At 38.5% G+C, this 20,932-nt stretch overlaps 1 protein-coding gene across 1 annotated transcript in view; it reads left to right on the forward strand.

Moving 5' to 3' along the window:
* The window catches only part of USP14 (ubiquitin specific peptidase 14), a 60,642-nt gene that overhangs the window by 10,698 nt on the left and 29,012 nt on the right, over positions 1–20,932 (forward strand). The window contains exons 4-5 of the mRNA XM_030810669.1: positions 9,463–9,567; positions 10,767–10,870. Coding sequence (XP_030666529.1) covers positions 9,463–9,567; positions 10,767–10,870 — 209 coding nt within the window. The remainder of the gene's footprint in view (positions 1–9,462; positions 9,568–10,766; positions 10,871–20,932) is intronic.

The following is a 20,932-nucleotide window of genomic DNA, read 5'->3' on the forward strand; positions in this document are numbered from 1 at the left end:
AAAAAAAAAAAAAAGTGATGAGTGGACATCTTGGCCGGGTGTGGTGGCTCACACCTGTAATCCCAGCACTTTGGGAGGCCAAGGAGGGTGGATCACTTAAGGTCAGGAGTTCGACACCAGCCTGGCCAACATGGTGAAACCCCGTCTCTATTAAAAATACAAAAATTAGCCGAGTGTCATGGTGCGCGCCAAGAGAATTGCTTGACCTTGGGAAGCGGAGGTTGCAATGAGCTGAGATCACACCACTGCACTGCAACCTGGGCAACAGAGCAAGACTCCACCTCAAAAAAAAAAAAGAGTGGACATCTTGTCTTATTCTAGTTCACTACAACTTAAAATTATGAAAGACCGTTAAATTTTGTTAAGTGTTTTTTCTGTTTGTTAAAATGATGGTATGATTTTTTTTCTTTTTTCTGTTGGTAGTGTGGTTATTCTCATTGATTTTTAACTTAAACCTTGCATTTCTGGGATGCGCAGTTCTCAAATTTCTTGGTTTTGTGACCCTTTTGCCCTCTTAAATATTATGATTGACCCCAGAGTTTCATATAAAGGCACACCTCATTTTATTGTGCTTCACAGATAATTGTGATTTTTATAAGTTGAAGGTTTGTGGCCACCTTGCATCGAGCAAGTTTATAGGCACCATTTTTCCAGCAGCCTATGTTCACTTCATGTCTCTTTGTCACATTTTGGTGATTCTTGCAATATTTGAAACATTTTCATTACTCTCATGTCAAGTATGTTGATCTTTGATGTTACTTTTGTAATTGTTTTGGGGTGTCATGAATCACACCTGTAAGACGGCAAACTTGATCGGCAAATGTGTGTTCTGACAGCCTCACCAACCCACAGTTCCCTCCTCCCTCTTCTCGGGCCTCCCTATTCCCTGAGACAAGACAGTATTGAAATTAGGCCAATTAATAACCCTACAGGCTGAGCACGGTGGCTCACACCTGTAATCCTAGCACTTTGGGAGGCCGAGGTGGGTGGATTCCTGAGTTCAGGAGTTCAAGATCAGCCTGGCCAACATGGTGAAACCCCGTCTCCACTAAAGATAGAAAAATAGCCGGGCGTGATGGCACATGCCTGTAATCCCAGCTATTCAGGAGGCTGAGGCAGGAGAATTGCTTGAGCCCGGGAGATGGAGGTTGCAGTGAGCTGAGATCATGCCACTGCACTCCAGCTTGGCCGACAGAGCGAGACTCTGTCTCAAAAATAAATAAATAAATAAATAACCCTACAATGGCCTCTAAGCGTTCAAGAGAAAGGAAGAATTTCATGTCTTTTACTTCCAACAGAAAGCTAGAAATGATTAAGCCTAGTGAAGAAGGCCTGTGTAAAGCCAAGAAAGGCCAAAAGCTAGGCATTTTGCAGCAGTTAACCAAGTTGTGAATACAAAGGTCCAGTTTTCAAAGGAAATTTATAATTTAAAAGATAAGTTCTTGAAGTGTTACTGCAATGAACACACGAGTGATAAAGCAAAGCAGCCTTATTGCTGATATGGAGAAAGTTTAAGTGGTGTGGATAGAAGATCAAACTAGCCACAACATTTCCCTAAGTCAAAGCCTAACCAGAGCAAGACCCTAATTCTCTTTAATTCTGTGAAGGCTGAGAGAGGTGAGGAAGCTACATTATCCTCATCAGACTAACACAGGAACGGAAAACTGAACACCGCATGTTGTCACTTGTAAGTGGGAGCTGAACAATGAGAATACATGGACCCAGGGAGGAGAACAGCACATGCGGGGGCCTGTCAGGCAATGGGATGTGGGGAGAGCATCAGGATAAATAGCTAATCCATGCTGGGCTTAATACCTAGGTGATGGGTCTATAGGTGCAGCAAACCACCATGACACAATGTTTACCTGTGTAACAAACCTGCACATCCTGGACATGTACCCTGGAACTTAAAAAAAAATATATATATATATAAAATATATATATATAAATTGAAGCTAGCAGAAGTTGGTTCACGAGGTTTAAAGAAAGAAGCAATCTCTGTAACATAAAAGTGCAAGGTGAAACAGTAAGTGCTGATGGAGAAGCTGCAGTAAGTTATCCAGAAGATCTAGCTAAGATTGTTGATGAAGGTAGCTACACTATACAACAGATTTTCAATGTGGATGAAGCAGCCTGATATTGGAAAAAGATGCTGTCTAAACCTTTCATAGCTAGAGAGGAGAAGTTAGTGCCTGGGTTCAAAGGCCAGACTCGGCTAATGACTTTAAGTTGAAACCAGTGCTCATTTACCATTCCCAAAACCATGGATCTCTTAAGAATGATGCTAAATCTACTCTGCCTGTGCTCTATATATGGAACAACAAAGCCCAGATGCCAGTACATCTGTTTACAGTATGGAGTACTGAATGTTTTAAGGCCACCATTGAGACCTACTGCTCAGAAAGATTCCTTCCAAAATATTACTGCTCATTGACAATGCATCTAGTCACTCGAGTTTTGAGAGAGATAAACGAGATGAATGTTGTTTTCGTGTCTGCTACAACAACTATTCTGCAGCCCATGGATCAGGGAGTAATTTCTACTTTCAAATCTTATTATTTAAGAGCTATATTTTGTAAGGCTGAAGTTTCCCTATAAAGTTATTTCTCCATGAATCTGGGCAAAATCAATTAACCTTCTGGAAAGGATTCACCATTCTTGATACCATTAGGAACATTCATGGGAGGAAGTTAAAATAAAATCAGTATTACCAGGAGTTTGAAAGAAGTTGATTCTAACCCTCATGGATGACTTTGAGGAGTTCAAAACTTGAGTTGAGGATACAGCTGCACATGTGGTAGAAACAGGAAGAAAACTAGAATTAGAAGTGGCCAGGCACGGTGGCTTACTCCTATAATCCCAGCACTTTGGGAGTCTGAGACAGGAGGAGAGCTTCAGGCTGGGAGTTTGAGACCAGCCTGGGCAACACAGTGAGACCCTGTCTCTACAAAAAATAAAATTAGTTGGGCATGATGGTGTATACCTGTAGTCCTAGCTACTCTGGAGACTGAGGCAGTAGGATCGCTTAAGCCTAGGAGTTTGAGGTTACAGTGAGCCATGATTGTGCCACTACACTCCAATCTGAGTGACAGAGCGAGACCATGTATCTAAAAAACGAAAAAGAATAGAAAAATGGAGCTTGAAATTGTGACTGAATTGCCACAATCTCATGATACAACTTGAACAGGTGAGGAGGTAACTTATAGATGTGCAAAGAAAGTAATTTCTTGAGATAGACTCTACTTCTAGTGAAGAAGCTGTGAATGTTGTTGAAATGACAATAAAGGATTTAAAATATTACATAGGCTTACTTGATAAAGCAGCAGCAGGATTTGAGAGGTTTGACTCCAGTTTTGAAAGAAGTCCTACTGTGGATAGAATGCTGTTAAACAGCACTGCAAGCTACAGAGAACTCTTTCATGAAAAGAAGTCAGTCAGTGTGGCAGGTTTCATTGTTGTCTCATTTTAAGCAATTACCCAGGCTTCAGGAACCAGTGCTGTGATCAGTCAGTAGCCATCAACTTGGAAACAAGATCCCCCGCCCTGCAAGAAGATGATTAACTGAAGGCTTAGATGATTGTCAGCTTTTTTTTTTTTTGTAAGCAATAAATTATTTTAAAATTAAGGTATGTGCATTCCTTTTTAGACATAATGCTGTTGCATACTTCACAGACTGATATAAACATGATGTTTGTATGCACTGGGGAAAAATTTTTGTGTGACTTGGTTTATTGTGATATTTGCTTTCTCATGCTCTGGAACCCAAACTAATATCTTTAAGGTATCCCTGTGTTTTAATCTATGTAATACTCTTTTGTTGGATAGAAGCTAATTTTATCTAAGTCAGTCTATCACATTTTTTAGTGATTTGTACTATGTTGTAAGAAATCTTCGCCTGTGCCAAGTTTATAAGATATATTTTTCTGTTTTCTTGTAAAGCTTGATAAGTTTTAGCTGTTACATTTAGGTATATTGTCTGGTTTTTTTTTTTTTTTTTTTTTTTTTTTGAGACAGAGTCTCACTCTGTTGCCCAGGCTGGAGTGCAGTGGGACGATCTCGGCTCACTGCAAGCTCCGCCTCCTGCTCCTGGTTCACGCCGTTCTCCTGCCTCAGCCTCCCGAGTAGCTGGGACTGCAGGTGCCCGCCACCACACCCAGCTAATTTTTTTGTATTTTTTTTAGTAGAGACGGGGTTTCACCATGTTAGCCAGGATGGTCTCGATCTCCTGACCTCGTGATCAGCCCGCCTCGGCCTCCCAAAGTGCTGGGATTACAGGTGTGAGCCACTGCACCTGGTCTATTGTCTGTTTTGAGTAAATTCTTGTGTTTGCTGTTAAGCAATGGTTGAGGTTATTTTTTTCACATGAATATTTAGTGTAGTGAGCAACATCTGTTGAAAAGACTATTCTTTTCCATTTTTTCCTCAGTGCCTTTGTTGAAAATCAGTTGACCATAAACATATGGGTTTATTTCTGGATTCTGTTTTCTTCCATTGATTTTTATATGTACCTTTTTACCAGTACCCATCCCCTGCTGTTTTCATTCTTCAGGCCTTGAAATCAGGTCGTCTAAGCCTTCCAGTTGTTTTTCTTTTTTAAAGTTGTGTTGGCTGTTCTGGGAACTTTGTACGTCTATTGCACATTTTTAGATTCTGCTTGTCATTTTCTCCATAAGAGCCTACTGGGATTTTGATTGGAATTGCACTGAATCTGTAAGTCTGGGACATCTCAATATTGAGTCTTCTAATTCACAAACATGGTAAATCTTTCCTTTATTTAAATGTTCAGTGTTGGGACTTACACATATTTTGTTGCACATATTGTTAAGTATTTCACTTTTTTTTTTTTTTTTTTTGAGACAGTCTTGCTCTGATGCCCAGGCTGGAGTGCAGTGGCGTGATCTCAGCTCACTGCAGACTCCACCTCCTGGGTTCAAGTGATTCTCCTTCCTCAGCCTCCTGAGTAACTGGGATTATAGGCACTTGCCACCATGCCTGACTGATTTTTGTATTTTTAGTAGAGACAGGGTGTCACCATGTTGGCCAGGCTGGTCTCAAACTCCTAACTTAAAGTGATCCGCCCGCCTCGGCCTCCCCAAGTGCTGGGATTATAGGCGTAAGCCACTGCACCTGGCTTATTTCATGGTTTTTAATGTTATCGTAAGTGGTACTTTTCTTTTCTTTTTTTTTTTTTAAAGACGAGGTCTTGCTTTGTCGGCTGGAGTGCAGTGGCACAATCATAGCTCACTGCAGCCTTGAATTCTTGGGCTCAAGGGGTTCTCCCACCTCACCCTCCTGAGTAGTTGGGACTACAGGCTTGCGCCATTGTGCTTGGCTAATTTTTTGTTTTTGTTTTTGAGACAGAGTCTTGCTCTGTTGCCTAGGCTGGAGTGCAGTGACGTGATCATGGCTCACTGTAGTCTCTGCCTCCCAGGTTCAATCGGTTCTCGTGCCTCAGCCTCCCGAGTAGCTAGGTCTACAGGAATGTGCCACCACGCTGAACTAATTTTTTGTGTTTTTAGTAGAGATGGGGTTTTGCCATGTTGGCCAGGCTGTTCTCAAACTGGCCTCAAGCAATCCTCCTACCTTGGCCTCTCAAAGTGCTGGGATTACAGGCGTGAGCCATTGCACCCAGCTGTGGTGTTTTTGAAATGTCATTTTCCAATTGCTTGCTAGTATATAAAAATAAAGTTAATTTTTATAATTGACTTTGTATCCTGTGACTTTATTTCATATATTATTAGGATATTGTAGGTATACATGTCATCTGCAAATAAGGACAGTTTTATTTCTTTGTTTTTAATCTTTGCGCATTTTGTTTCTCTTTTTTTCTTTATTGCAATGCTTAAGACTTTAAACAATGCTGAGTAGAAGTGGTCGATAGTGGACATCATTCCTTTTTTCCTGACCTTAGGGGAAAAGACTCCAGTCATGGCTGGAGGTAGTTTATAGATGTTCATCATCAGGTTCAGGAACTCTGTTTCTAGCTTGCTGAGAGGTTTTGTCATGAATGGAAGTTGAATTTTGTCATTTCGTTAAATGCCTTTTCTATATCATTTCTTCCTCTCATTTTATCCATTAAACTACACCGACTTTTGAGTATTGAACAGAACTTATATTGTTGGGATAAACCCCACTTGGACATTATATATTGCTAGATTCTATTTGCTTATCTTTTGTTAAGGTTTTTTGTGTCTCTTTTCATAAGAGATAATGGTTTGTAGTTTTCTTGTATCCTTTTTTTATCTGGTTTTGCTATCAGTGTAATGTTGGTCTTATACAGTAAGTTAGGAAGCATCCCCTCTTTTCTGAGTTTGTATTAATATCTTTTCTTTCTTTTTTATTTCTGCTCCCACTCCACTGGGATATTTTTTCTTTAAATGTTGCCTAGTTCACTAGACTTCATCTGGGTTTGGAGTTTTCTTTGTAGGAAGACTTTAAATTAAGAATTTAGTGTCTTTAATAAATGTAGGACTATTTAGATAGTATGTTTTCTTTCATATCAGTTTGATAATCAGTATTTCTTAAGGAATTGGTTCATTTAATTTAAGTTGTTGAATTGATTGTCATATTCTACTGTTATTATCCTTTAATTCTAGAATGTGTAGTGCTATTTTTTCGTTTTCCTCTCTAGTATTGGCAAATTATGATTTGGCTGTTTCCTTTATCATCAAGCCAGAGTTTTATCAGTTTCATTGATTGTCTCCCCCCCCCAAAAAAAAAACATTTGGCCTGTTCATTTATTACTTCGTTAATTTTTTCTCTTTGCTTTCTTTCTACTTTGGTTTTAATTTTTTAAAAATTTTGAAAATTTTTATATAATCGTATTTTGTTGAATGAAGTACTGAAACCCAGGCAAATGGTGGTGACTTTTTTGGTTTGTTTTAGAGATGGGGACTTGCTATGTTGCTCAGGCTGTCCTTGAGCTCCTAGGCTTAAGCAGTACTCCCACCTTAGCCTTCCGACTACCTTAGACTACAGGTGTGCGCCACCACACATGGCTTGGTTTTAATTTTTTCTTTTTCTAGCTTAAGGTAGAAGCTTACCTAGTTCATTAATTTTAAGCCTTTTTTTTAAATCTCTTTTGCTCATTTTTGTAGTATGTATTTGCTTTTTCTTATAGATTTGCTTTTTTGAGTGCTTAGTATATATGGTATAGTTTTGCCCCTAGTTTATTGTTTTCAAATGTTTTATAGACATTTTTAAGATTTGTGTAGCTAGTTACATCAGTCTTTTTAATATTTGTCAATTTTAGAAAATCTTCCAACAATGCATGAGTTTTTTGATTCACTTGCCTTCTTTTATGAATATTAATTTTTTTACATTTAAATCTTTACCTTTAATTCATTATGGTTGTGGTATGGTATGAAGTAGAGAGAGCTGATAGTATGTTTTTTTCTAACGTACACAGTTTTTCTCAATATTTTTCATTATATAATCCCTTTTCCTAATAATTTTTAAGGGCATTGTTTTAGTCTCTTTATTTTTCAGAAATTTCTTAGCTATTATCATGGGTATAAATTTGCTGCATGAATGAATCATTTTGCAAGGTTTTGTAAAGGAATTTCATTAAATTTGTATAACTATAATTGCATCTTTATAGTAATTTTTCACGTTCAGAACTTGTCATGTCTTTCAGTTTATTTAGGTGCTTTTTTTTTAATATCCTTAAGTAAAGCTTTATTCTCTTATTAAAGTATTACATTTTTCTTGTTATGCTTATTCTTAGATATATGTTGGCATTTCTTCTATTGTGTTTTCCAACTGGTTATTGCTAGTATATTCTTTAAATAGTTGGCTCTTGAGACAGTTGTCTTTGGAAAAAGATTCTTGGCCTGGTAGGGTGGCTTATACCTGCAGTCCCAGCACTTTGGGAGGCTGAGATGGGGGGATCACTTGAGGCCAGAAGTTTGAGGCTACAGTGACCTATAATTGTGCCACTGCACTCCTGCCTGGGTAGTGATGGCTTAGTACTGCTTTACTGCTTTGCAATGATCTTATAAAATGTCTATGTAGAAATAAAAAGTGATAGAATAAAGGTCATTAAATTTAATTGTAGGTATTCTTAACTGAATTTGTTGGCCTTACTAATTTCCTAATTTTAATCATCATCTGGATATTTTTAGTCTTCTGGCTATCATTTTTCCTTCCTTGTTCTTTTTTTTTTTTTTTTTTTTTTTTTTTTGTTTAATCTCCACTTCTGGTCCTACCTTTTTCTTTGTCTCATGTGTTCATGCCTTCCAATTAAGATATTGAGTAAGAGAGTAAGATGTTGTTCATATTTTAAGATTATGAGCTTTACAATGACAGTGTCTTCCTTGTCCTTCTGTTGACTGTATAGAGTGTTTGCATATGTATTAAATAAAACTATTTACTTAGATTAATGTGTAGAATTATATAATTGGATATTTTGAACAAATTTACTCTGTATTTGGTTTGATATTTTTTAGTAATGGAGAATTTAATGCTCTAAAAATATTTGTATTTAAATGTAAACAACCACTACAGTTACACAATAGACATTCACAGAAAGAATTTTATTAGTGTTTGTTTGTTTGTTTTATTTTTTGAGACAGGGTCTCACTCTGTCGCCCAGGCTGGAATGCAAGGGGTGTGATCACAACTCACCGCAGCCTCAACCTCCTAGGCTCCAGTGATCCTCCCACTTTAGCCCCTAAGTAGCTGGGACTACAGGCATGCACCCCTATGCCCAACTAATATTGGTATTTTTTGTAGAGATGGGATTTCACCATGTTGGCCAGGCTAGTCTTGAACTGGACTCCAACCATCCACCAGCCTTGGCCTCCCAAAGTGCTAAGATTACAGGCATGAGCCACCATGCCTGGTCTGAATTTTATTAGTTGTTAGTTTGTTGTGGAGAGAGATGATGCCACTAAATGTTAATGATCATTTGAGGAATTCCCTCTGCTTCAATATTGTAAACACTATTAGGTGTTTTTATAGCAACATTTATTTTTTCCTTCAGCTTTATTCGGGTACAGTTTATATAGAGTAAAATTCACTTTTGTTTGATGTACAGTTTGATGACTTTGGGCAATTCTATATTGTCATGTAACCACTACCACAATCATGATTTAGAAGTTTCATCACTAAAAAGTTTCTTTGTACACCTTTGCCTTGGCCTCAAACAGCCACCCCAGTGTTTTTTACTTGTTTTAAACAATGCAGTAATTTTTTAGTAGTGTATTTACAGATTTTTGCAGCCTTCACCACAATCTAATTTTGGAACATTTCCATTACCCCAGAAAGAATCTTGTACCATTTAAAGTCTCTCCCTCTTCCCATCTCCAGTCCTAGGCAGCAACTAATCTACTTTCTGTAGATTTACTTTTTTTGGCAAATAGAATTATATAATATGTGTTCTTTTGTGCCTGGCGTCTTTTGTTTGACATAAACATTACCAGCTTTTAAGGATTTTCATGAAATTACTTTTTTTAAAAACAGGGAATGACTCTACTAATGATGGGGTCAGCAGATGCTCTTCCAGAAGAACCCTCAGCCAAAACTGTCTTCGTAGAAGACATGACAGAAGAACAGTTAGCATCTGCTGTAAGACACACCAGATTTTATATGTTTGATCACTACTTTTTGAAGGACCATTATTAAGGTGTCTTTCAGAAAGTAGCCTCTAAATGTCTTGAAAACTTAATCATTAATACCAAGATAGATATTTTTAGCAGTAAATAAGAGTTTTATTATTTTTGATTAGCTTAAGGGAGTCCTTCTGTAGTTAAATAATGCACAGCTAGGGTTTTTTTTTGTATTGTACACCTTACTACTGGTTTTCAGACTTCCAAGTGAATTTACCTAGGCTTAACTTATGTATATTTAGCTAATATCTGTAATAAATATGTTTCTGGCAGATAGTACTATGTAAGTGTTTACTATTATTATTTTATGAGAAAACACGGTCAAAGAGTAGTTTAAATGCTGGGATATTTAAATTTTTTAAATCCTTCATGTGGAAAATACATACATTTTATCCTGAGTTTAAATGCAAAATCAGTTTAGAAACTGGCCAACACATGTCAATTTTTTTTTTTAACACCTAGCATTTATTTAGTGGCATTCATTCATTTTCATGGGTTTTTCTTTGTTTTTTGTTTTTGCTTTTTTTTTTTTTCCTTGAGATGGGGTCTTGCTCTGTCACCCCGGCTGGAGTGCAGTGGTATGATCATAGCTCACTGTAACCTCAACTTCCTGGGTTCAAGTGATCCTCCCACCTCAGGCTCCTGAGTAGCAAAAATTGTAGGCGTGCACCATCATGCCCAGCAAATTAAAAAAAAAAAATTTTTTTTTTTTTGTAGAGATGGGGTCTTGCTGTGTTGCCTAGGCTGATCTTGAACTTCTGACCTCAAGCAATCCTTCTACCTCAGCCTTTCAAAGTGCTGGGATTACAGGCGTGAGCCACTGTGCCCAATCTGTTATTTTGCTTTTTGTTTTGAAGTGTTCTATGCATATTTTGCCTATTCTCTTCTCTTGATAAACCTGCAAAAAAGGCAAGACTAGTGTGATTATTCTCTTATTATTTTTAAGAAGGAAACTAAAACATAATATGATGGCCAGCATGATCCAAGTCAACATTTTTTTGGGGGGAAATTGTTTCTTTAGAGTGAAGGCAGAATATAAATTGGTAGAAGCTAGTAAATGGTACTTGATTCAAAATGAGAATTTTAGTGATTTATATATGCCATGTCATTTTGTAAAAATGGTTTAATGATTTAATCCTTTTTTTTTTTTTTAACTAGATGGAGTTACCATGTGGATTGACAAACCTTGGTAACACTTGTTACATGAATGCCACAGTTCAGTGTATTCGTTCTGTGCCTGAACTCAAAGATGCCCTTAAAAGGTAAGACTGCAGTCTTTTTTGGGTAAGGGATGTTCACATTTGGATGAGTAGTACTGTTTTGTTTTGCTTTCTTTAGCATCTTGAGATATAATTAATTTATTATACAATTCACCATTTTAAAGTGTTTGATTTTTATAGTATTTACAAGTTTGTGCAACCATCACCACAATCGATTTTAGGACATTTTCTGCCCCCTCCAAAAGAAGTGTCATACTCACTGGCAGTCACTCCTTAAACCCTTTCACCCACCTCTAGCCCTAGCCAACTATTAATCTACTTTCTGTCATAGATTTGCTCATTCTGGGCATTTCATATAAATTTAATCATATAATATGTGGTCTTTTTGTGACTGACTTCTTTCATTTAGCATGTTTCCATGGTTCATTCATGTTACAGCATATATAATACCTCATTCCTATTTTATGGCTGAATAATATTTCATTTTATGGATATATCACATTTTATTTATCCATTCATTTTGTTGATGGAAATTTGAATTGTTTATCCTTTTTGGCTGTTATGAGTAATGCTGCTGTGAACGTTCATGTTTTTTTGTGTAGATGAACGTTTTCATATAGTAACTCTATGTTTAATGTTTTGAGGAACTGCCACAATGATTTTCCAAAGTGATGGTACCATTTTACATTCTCACCAGCAATGTGAGAAAATTGCCAATATTGTCTGTCTTTGATTAAGTCATCTAGCGGTATGAAGTGTGGTATCTCATTGTGGTTGTCATGCACCTTGTTTTTAGTGGCTAATGATGTTGGGCATCTTTACATGTGCTTATTGGCCATTTGTGTATCTTCTTTGGAGAAATGTCTATTTAAATCTTTTGCCTGTGTTTTAATTGGGTTATTTGTCTTTTTAAAAATTCAATTGTGTTTTTATGTATATATAAGTTCCTTACCCAATGGATAATATGCAAATCTTTTCTTCTATACTATAAGCTGTCATTTTACTTTCTTTTTTAAAAATTTATTTTTTTCCTAAGTCTGTTGTATGCAGTATCCTTTTACTTTTCTTGATGGTATGTTTGTAATGCAAATGTTTTTTAATTTTGATGTAGTTTAATCTTAATTTTTTCTTTTGTCACATATGCTTTTGGTTTCCTATGTAAGAAGCCATTGTCTAATTCTAGGTTACAAGGACTTACTTCATTGTTGTTTTTCAAGAGTTAATATACTTTTAGTTCTTCTATTGAGGCCTGTGGTTAATTTTTATGTATGGTGGGAGGGAGGGAGGTATTTGCCTATTATTTTGCATGTGTATATCCAGTTCTTCCAGCATCATTTGTTGAAGGCTATTGTTTCCCCACTAAATTGTCTTAGCATCTTTTTTGAAAGTCAGTTGACCTTAATGTATAGGTTCATTTCTGGACCCTGGATTCTTTTCCATTTATATATATGTCTATCCTTATGTCAGTCAGTACTGGTTTCAAAAAAGAAAGAACATTTTGTTTTTATACCATCGTATGAAAGGAAAAGAGTGAAGAATTAATTACAAATGTTTTGAGAACCTGTGAAATGGTCTACAAATAAGGGCCCTTTCTTCCAGTGAGTATAAATGTAACTTAAAAAATATGTAACTTAATTCTGACTAAATTTATACAACTGTCTTGATACATAAATTGTCAGTTCTTTATGATAGAATTCTGAACTACAATTTGGTTTCTAGACAGCTTTATGAATATTGATTTTTGTTTTTTCCCCTCAGTCTATTGTGAAGTGTTGTGATAGAACTGAGCAGAAGAGAAGGGAGAGAAGGACTGTGCAAAAATCTGAAAGAGTGACTTTAAAGGTTTTCTACATTTCTCTGAAGTGAATAGTTGTCAGGTATTTATGAGAAATTGCATAGATTGCATCTGACGTATTATCAGTGAACAAGACACAGTATCTGTTTTCAAGGCACCTACAGTCTAATAGAGAAAGACTATCAAGTGAACAGGTACTGTTTCAGAACTGCTTTGATGGGAAATGTAGGCTGCTATGAGAACATCCAAGGGAGTTCATCAGGGGTATCTGAGGATGGTTTGGGAAGACTTCTTAGAGTAACTGGTATTTAAACAGTTAGGTATTATCCCAGCCTGGATGAGAGGTTAGGGAAGTGTGAGAGTGGACTGGAAGAAAAAGTTTTTAAGCAAGAGTCTGGAGGCAGGAGACTGCAACATACTCAGTGCAACTGCCTGGAGAAGGATGGATGTAGAAACGGTGATAGATGGGAGATTAGCAGGGGCCAGCCAGAAATCTTGAAGTCATTTTTAAGAAGTGTGGACTTTGTGTTGTGGGCGAAGAGAAACCATTGGAAGATTTTAAGCAGAGTACTGACATTCAAATTATCCTCTGAATTCTAGGTAGCCAAGATTATTATTTTATTCTTTAATAGTTTTTATTTTAGTTTTGCTTAAAAAATTGCTGGTGAATCTTACTGTGTCGTTTATATATATCCCAAAATATTGCTTTATTTTACCCTTTCCTCTTTTTTTTTTTTTTTTTTAGTAAATATACATTTTATTGTGATAAAATACATATATAACAAAAATTTTACCATTTTAACCACTTTAAAGTATTCAATTCAGTGGCATTAAGCCACAAAGTTGTGAAACCATCACCATTATTTCCAGAACTTTTTCATCATCCCACACAGAAACTCTGTACCTATTACATGATAACTCCCCATTCCCTCCTCCCCCCAGCCCTTGGTAATCTCTTTTTTTTTTTTTTTTATTATACTTCAGGGTTTTAGGGTACATGTGCACAATGTGCAGGTTTGTTACATATGTATCCATGTGCCATGTTGATTTCCTGCACCCATTAACTCGTCATTTAGCATTAGGTGTATCTCCTAATGCTGTCCCTCCCCCCTCCCCCCACCCCACAACAGTCCCCGGAGTGTGATGATCCCCTTCCTGTGTCCATGAGTTCTCATTGCTCAATTCCCACCTATGAGTGAGAACATGCGGTGTTTGGTTTTTTGTCCTTGCGATAGTTTACTGAGAATGATGTTTTCCAGTTTCATCCATGTCCCTACAAAGGACACGAACTCATCATTTTTTATGGCTGCATAGTATTCCATGGTGTATATGTGCCACATTTTCTTAATCCAGTCTCTCGTTGTTGGACATTTGGGTTGGTTCCAACTCTTTGCTATTGTGAATAGTGCCGCAATAAACATACGTGTGCATGTGTCTTTATAGCAGCATGATTTATAGTCCTTTGGGTATATACCCAGTAATGGGATGGCTGGGTCAAATGGTATTTCTAGTTCAAGATCCCTGAGGAATCGCCACACTGACTTCCACAATGGTTGAACTAGTTTACAGTCCCACCAACAGTGTAAAAGTGTTCCTATTTCTCCACATCCTCTCCAGCACCTGTTGTTTCCTGATTTTTTAATGATGGCCATTCTAACTGGTATGAGATGGTATCTCACTGTGGTTTTGATTTGCATTTCTCTGATGGCCAGTGATGATGAGCATTTCTTCATGTGTTTTTTGGCTGCATAAATGTCTTCTTTTGAGAAGTGTCTGTTCATGTCGTTTGCCCACTTTTTGATGGGGTTGTTTGTTTTTTTCTTGTAAATTTGTTTGAGTTCATTGTAGATTCTGGATATTAGCCCTTTGTCAGATGAGTAGGTTGCAAAAATTTTCTCCCATTCTGTAGGTTGCCTGTTCACTCTGATGATAGTTTCTTTTGCTGTGCAGAAGCTCTTTAGTTTAATGAGATCCCATTTGTCGATTTTGGCTTTTGTTGCCATTGCTTTTGGTGTTTTAGACATGAAGTCCTTGCGCACGCCTATGTCCTGAATGGTATTGCCGAGGTTTTCTTGTAGGATTTTAATGGTTTTAGGTCTAACATATAAGTCTTTAATCCATCTTGAATTAATTTTTGTATAAGGTGTAAGGAAGGGATCCAGTTTCAGCTTTCTACATATGGCTAGCCAGTTTTCCGAGCACCATTTATTAAATAGGGAATCCTTTCCCCATTTCTTGTTTTTGTCAGGTTTGTCAAAGATCAGATAGTTGTAGCTATGCGGCATCATTTCTGAGGGCTCTGTTCTGTTCCATTGATATATGTCTCTGTTGTGGTACCAGTACCATGCTGTTTTGGTTACTGTAGCCTTGTAGTATAGTTTAAAGTCAGGTAGCATGATGCCTCCAGCTTTGTTCTTTTGGCTTAGGATTGACTTGGCGATGCGGGCTCTTTTTTGGTTCCATATGAACTTTAAAGTAGTTTTTTCCAATTCTGTGAAGAAAGTCATTGGTAGCTTGATGGGGATGGCATTGAATCTATAAATTACCTTGGGCAGTATGGCCATTTTCACGATATTGATTCTTCCAACCCATGAGCATGGAATGTTCTTCCATTTGTTTGTATCCTCTTTTATTTCATTGAGCAGTGGTTTGTAGTTCTCCTTGAAGAGGTCCTTCACATCCCTTGTAAGTTGGATTCCTAGGTATTTTATTCTCTTTGAAGCAATTGTGAATGGGAGTTCACTCATGATTTGGCTCTCTGTTTGTCTGTGATTGGTGTACAAGAATGCTTGTGATTTTTGTACATTAATTTTGTATCCTGAGACTTTGCTGAAGTTGCTAATCAGCTTAAGGAGATTTTGGGCTGAGACAATGGGGTTTTCTAGATATACAATCATGTCATCTGCAAACAGGGACAATTTGACTTCCTCTTTTCCTAATTGAATACCCTTTATTTCCTTCTCCTGCCTGATTGCTCTGGCCAGAACTTCCAGCACTATGTTGAATAGGAGCGGTGAGAGAGGGCATCCCTGTCTTGTGCCAGTTTTCAGAGGGAATGCTTCCAGTTTTTGCCCATTCAGTATGATATTGGCTGTGGGTTTGTCATAGATAGCTCTTATTATTTTGAGATACGTCCCATCAATACCTAATTTATTGAGAGTTTTTAGCATGAAGGGTTGTTGAATTTTGTCAAAGGCCTTTTCTGCATCTATTGAGATAATCATGTGGTTTTTGTCTTTGGTTCTGTTTATATGCTGGATTACATTTATTGATTTGCGTATGTTGAACCAGCCTTGCATCCCAGGGATGAAGCCCACTTGATCATGGTGGATAAGCTTTTTGATGTGCTGCTGGATTCGGTTTGCCAGTATTTTATTGAGGATTTTTGCATCAATGTTCATCAAGGATATTGGTCTGAAATTCTCTTTTTTGGTTAAGTCTCTGCCAGGTTTTGGTATCAGGACGATGCTGGCTTCGTAAAATGTGTTAGGGAGGATTCCCTTTTTTCTATCGATTGGAATAGTTTCAGAAGGAATGGTACCAGTTCCTCCTTGTACCTCTGGTAGAATTCAGCTGTGAATCCATCAGGTCCTGGACTCTTTTTGGTTGGTAAGCTATTGATTATTGCCACAATTTCAGAACCTGTTATTGGTCTATTCAGAGATTCAACTTCTTCCTGGTTTAGTCTTGGGAGGGTGTATTTGTCGAGGAATTTATCCATTTCTTCTAGATTTTCTAGTTTATTTGCATAGAGGTGTTTGTAGTATTTCTGATGGTAGATTGTATTTCTGTGGGATCGGTGGTGATATCCTCTTTTTCGTTTTTTATTGCATCTATTTGATTCTTCTCTCTTTTCTTCTTTATTAGTCTTGCTAGCGGTCCATCAATTTTGTTGATCCTTTCAAAAAACCAGCTCCTGGATTCATTAATTTTTTGAAGGGTTTTTTGTGTCTCTATTTCCTTCAGTTCTGCTCTGATTTTAGTTATTTCTAGCCTTCTGCTAGCTTTTGAATGTGTTTGCTCTTGCTTTTCTAGTTCTTTTAATTGTGATGTTAGGGTGTCAATTTTGGATCTTTCCTGCTTTCTCTTGTGGGCATTTAGTGCTATCAATTTCCCTCTACACACTGCTTTGAACGTGTCCCAGAGATTCTGGTATGTTGTGTCTTTGTTCTCGTTGGTTTCAAAGAACATCTTTATTTCTGCCTTCATTTCATTATGTACCCAATAGTCATTCAGGAGCAGGTTGTTCAGTTTCCATGTAGTTGAGCGGTTTTGAGTGAGTTTCTTAATCCTGAGTTCTAGTTTGATTGCACTGTGGTCTGAGAGACAGTTTGTTATAATTTCTGTTCTTTTACATTTGCTGAGGAGAGCTTTACTTCCAACTATGTGGTCAATTTTGGAATAGGTGTGGTGTGGTGCTGAAAAAAATGTATATTCTGTTGACTTGGGGTGAAGAGTTCTGTAGATGTCTATTAGGTCCACTTTATGCAGAGCTGAGTTCAATTCCTGAATATCCTTGTTAACTTTCTGTCTCGTTGATCTGTCTAATGCTGACAGTGGGGTGTTAAAATCTCCCATTATTATTGTGTGGGAGTTTAAGTCCCTTTGTAGGTCACTCAGGACTTGCTTTATGAATCTGGGTGCTCCTGTGTTGGGTGCATATATATTTAGGATAGTTAGCTCTTCTTGTTGAATTGATCCCTTTACCATTATGTAATGGCCTTCTTTGTCTCTTTTGATCTTTGTTGGTTTAAAGTCTGTTTTATCAGAGACTAGGATTGCAACCCCTGCCTTTTTTTGATTTCCAGTTGCTTGATAGATCTTCCTCCATCCCTTTATTTTGAGTCTATGTGTGTCTCTGCACGTGAGATGGGTTTCCTGAATGCAGCACACTGATGGGTCCTGACTCCTTATCCAGTTTGCCAGTCTGTGTCTTTTGGTTGGAGCATTTAGCCCATTTACATTTAACGTTAATATTGTTATGTGTGAATCTGATCCTGTCATTATGATGTTAGTTGGTTATTTTGCTCGTTAGTTGCTATAGTTTCTTCCTAGCCTCGATGGTCTTTACAGTTTGGCATGTTTTTGCAGTGGCTGGTGCCGGTCGTTCCTTTCCATGTTTAGTGCTTCCTTCAGGAGCTCTTTTAGGGCAGGCCTGGTGGTGACAAAATCACTCAGCGTTTGCTTATCTGTAAAGTATTTTATTTCTCCTTCACTTATGAAGCTTAGTTTGGCGGGATAGGAAATTCTAGGTTGAAAATTCTTTTCTTTAAGAATGGTGAATATCGGCCCCCACTCTCTTCTGGCTTGTAGAGTTTCTGCTGAGAGATCAGCTGTTAGTCTGATGGGCTTCCCTTTCTGGGTAACCCGACCTTTCTCTCTGGCTGCCCTTAACATTTTTTCCTTCATTTCAACTTTGGTGAATCTGACAATTATGTGTCTTGGAGTTGCCCTTCTCGAGGAGTATCTTTGTGGCGTTCTCTGTATTTCCTGAATCTGAATGCTGGCCTGCCTTGCTAGATTGGGGAAGTTCTCCTGGATAATATCTTGCAGAGTGTTTTCCAACTTGGTTCCATTCTCCCCATCATTTTCAGGTACACCAGTCAGACGTAGGTTTGGTCTTTTCACATAGTCCCAAATTTCTTGGAGGCTTTATTCATTTCTTTTTATTCTTTTTTCTCTAAACTTCCCTTCTCTCTTCATTTCATTCATTTCATCTTCCATCAGCGATACCCTTTCTTCCAGTTGATCGCATCTGCTACTGAGGCTTCTGCAATCTTCGCGTAGTTCTCGAAACTTGGCTTTCAGCTCCATCAGCTCCTTTAAGCCCTTCTCTCCATTGGTTATTCTAGTTATCCATTCTTCTAATTTTTTTTCAAAGTTTTTAACTTCTTTGCTATTGTTTTGAATTTCCTCTCGTAGCTCAGAGTAGTTTGATCGTCTGAAGCCTTCTTCTCTCAACTCATCAAAGTCGTCCTCCATCCAGCTTTGTTCCGTTGCTGGTGAGAAACTGCGTTCCTTTGGAGGAGGAGAGGTGCTCTGTTTTTTAGAGTTTCCAGTTTTTCTGCTCTGTTTTTTCCCCATCTTTGTGGTTTTATCTACTTTTTGTTTTCGATGATGGTGATGTACAGATGGGTTTTTGGTGTGGATGTCCTTTCTGTTTGTTAGTTTTCCTTCTACCAGACAGGCCCCTCAGCTGCAGGTCTGTTGGAGTTTACTAGAGGTCCACTCCAGACCCTGTTTGGCTGGGTGTCAGCAGCGGTGGCTGCAGAACAGCGGATTTTCGTGAGACCACAAATTCAGCTGTCTGATAGTTCCTCTGAAAGTTTTGTCTCAGAGGAGTACCCAGTTGAATGAGGTGTCAGTCTGTCCCTACTCGGGGGGTGCCTCCCAGTTAGGCTGCTCAGGGGTGAGGGACCCACTTTAGGAGGCAGTCTGTCCGTTCTCAGATCTCCAGCTGTGTGCTGGGAGAACCACTACTCTCTTCAAAGCTGTCAGTCAGACAGGGACATTTAAGTCTGGGGAGGTTCTTGCTGAGTTTTTGTTTGTCTGTGCCCTGCCCCCAGAGGTGGAGCCTACAGAGGCAGGCAGGCCTCCTTGAGCTGTGGTGGGCTCCACCCAGTTGGAGCTTCCTGGCTGCTTTGTTTACCTAAGCAAGCCTGGGCAATGGCGGGCGCCCCTCCCCCAGCCTCGCTGCCGCCTTGCAGCTTGATCTCAGACTGCTGTGCTAGCAATCAGTGAGACTCCGTGGGCATAGGACCCTCCGAGCCAGGTGCAGGACACAATCTCCTAGTGTGCCGTTTTCCAGGCCCGTTGGAAAAGCGCAGTATTAGGATGGGACTGACCCGATATTCCAGGTGCCGTCTGTTTCCCCTTTCTTTGACTAGGAAAGGGAACTCCCTGACCTCTTTCGCTTCCCGAGTGAGGCAATGCCTCGCCCTGCTTCGGCTCGCGCACAGTGCGCTTCACCGACTGTCCTGCACCCACTGTTAGGCACTCCCTAGTGAGATGAAACCGGTACCTCAAGCAGAAATGCAGAAATCACCCGTCTTCTGTGTCGTTGGGGCTGGGAGCTGGAGACCGGAGCTGTTCCTATTCGGCCATCTATTTTACCCTTTCCTCTTATCCTTGGATGATAATATTGCTTGGAGCAAGAGTCTAGGTCAAAGCCATTTTTCCTCAGTGATTGGTAGTTACTTCTCCACTATTTTTGTGTGTCCATGCTTACTGATGAGAGGTCTGATATCAGTTTTGATTTTTATTCTTTTCTGTTAGTAGCTTTTAGGATTTTCTCTTTTTTATTTTCTTTCCTCCAGTTTTCCAAGAATGTGAGACTGTGGGTTTTATTTATCTTATAAAAGTACTCAGTGAGAGGCCGGGCGCGGTGGCTCACGCCTGTAATCCCAGCACTTTGGGAGGCCGAGGTGGGCAGATCACGAGGTCAGGAGATCGCGACCATCCTGGCTAACACGACCATCCTGGCTAACACGGTGAAACCACGTCTCTACTAAAAAGATACAAAATAAAATTAGCTGGGCATGGTGGCAGGTGCCTGTAGTCCCAGCTACTTGGGAGGCTGAGGCAAGAGAATGGCATGAACCCAGGAAGCGGAGCTTGCAGTGAGCGGAGATGGAGCCACTGCACTCCAGCCTGGGCGACCGAGCGAGACTCTGTCTCAAAAAAAAAAAAAAAAGTACTCAGTTAGCACTTTTAGTCTGAGGACTCTTGTCGCAAACTCTAGAACATTTCTTGGTCATTATTTCTTTAGATACTGCTTCTCCTCTACCTGGTTTCTTATACATATTAAAATTTCTAGATCTGTTTTTTAGTCTTCTAACTTTCCTCCGTGTTTTAAATTTTTGTAATTTTTATGTGATGTGCTTTAGGAAAATGCCTCAGTTCTGTCTTACATTTTACTGATTCATACATCTACTTTGTTTCACTGCTTATTTATCATGACCTTCTGTTCTTTTTTATAACTCCTTATTCTTAATTTTTGGATCTAAATCCTGCTTTTATTTTTCTGAGGCTCTGAAGTATTTTTATTTAAAGGTTTTTTTTTTCCTTGTTTGGCCTTTTAACTCTGTTCTTTTTGGTTGTAAGGGTTGTTCTTCCCTCATTTGTTTAAAGGTTGTGTGCTTATATCATGCAACCATATTCTCTTCCTTATGTCCCAGTTGCAAATTATCTGAATAGGTAGTTTGCTGGGGTAGCTTTCTGGCTAGCACCCTTGGGAGTGGCTGATGGAGATAGCCTTGGCTCACTTCCAAGATTTCCTCTTCATTGTTTTCTTCTTGGATGCCTTTTAG

Source organism: Nomascus leucogenys, chromosome 4 (genome assembly GCF_006542625.1).
Source record: "Nomascus leucogenys isolate Asia chromosome 4, Asia_NLE_v1, whole genome shotgun sequence".
In the NCBI taxonomy this organism is placed as follows: Eukaryota; Metazoa; Chordata; class Mammalia; order Primates; family Hylobatidae; genus Nomascus; species Nomascus leucogenys.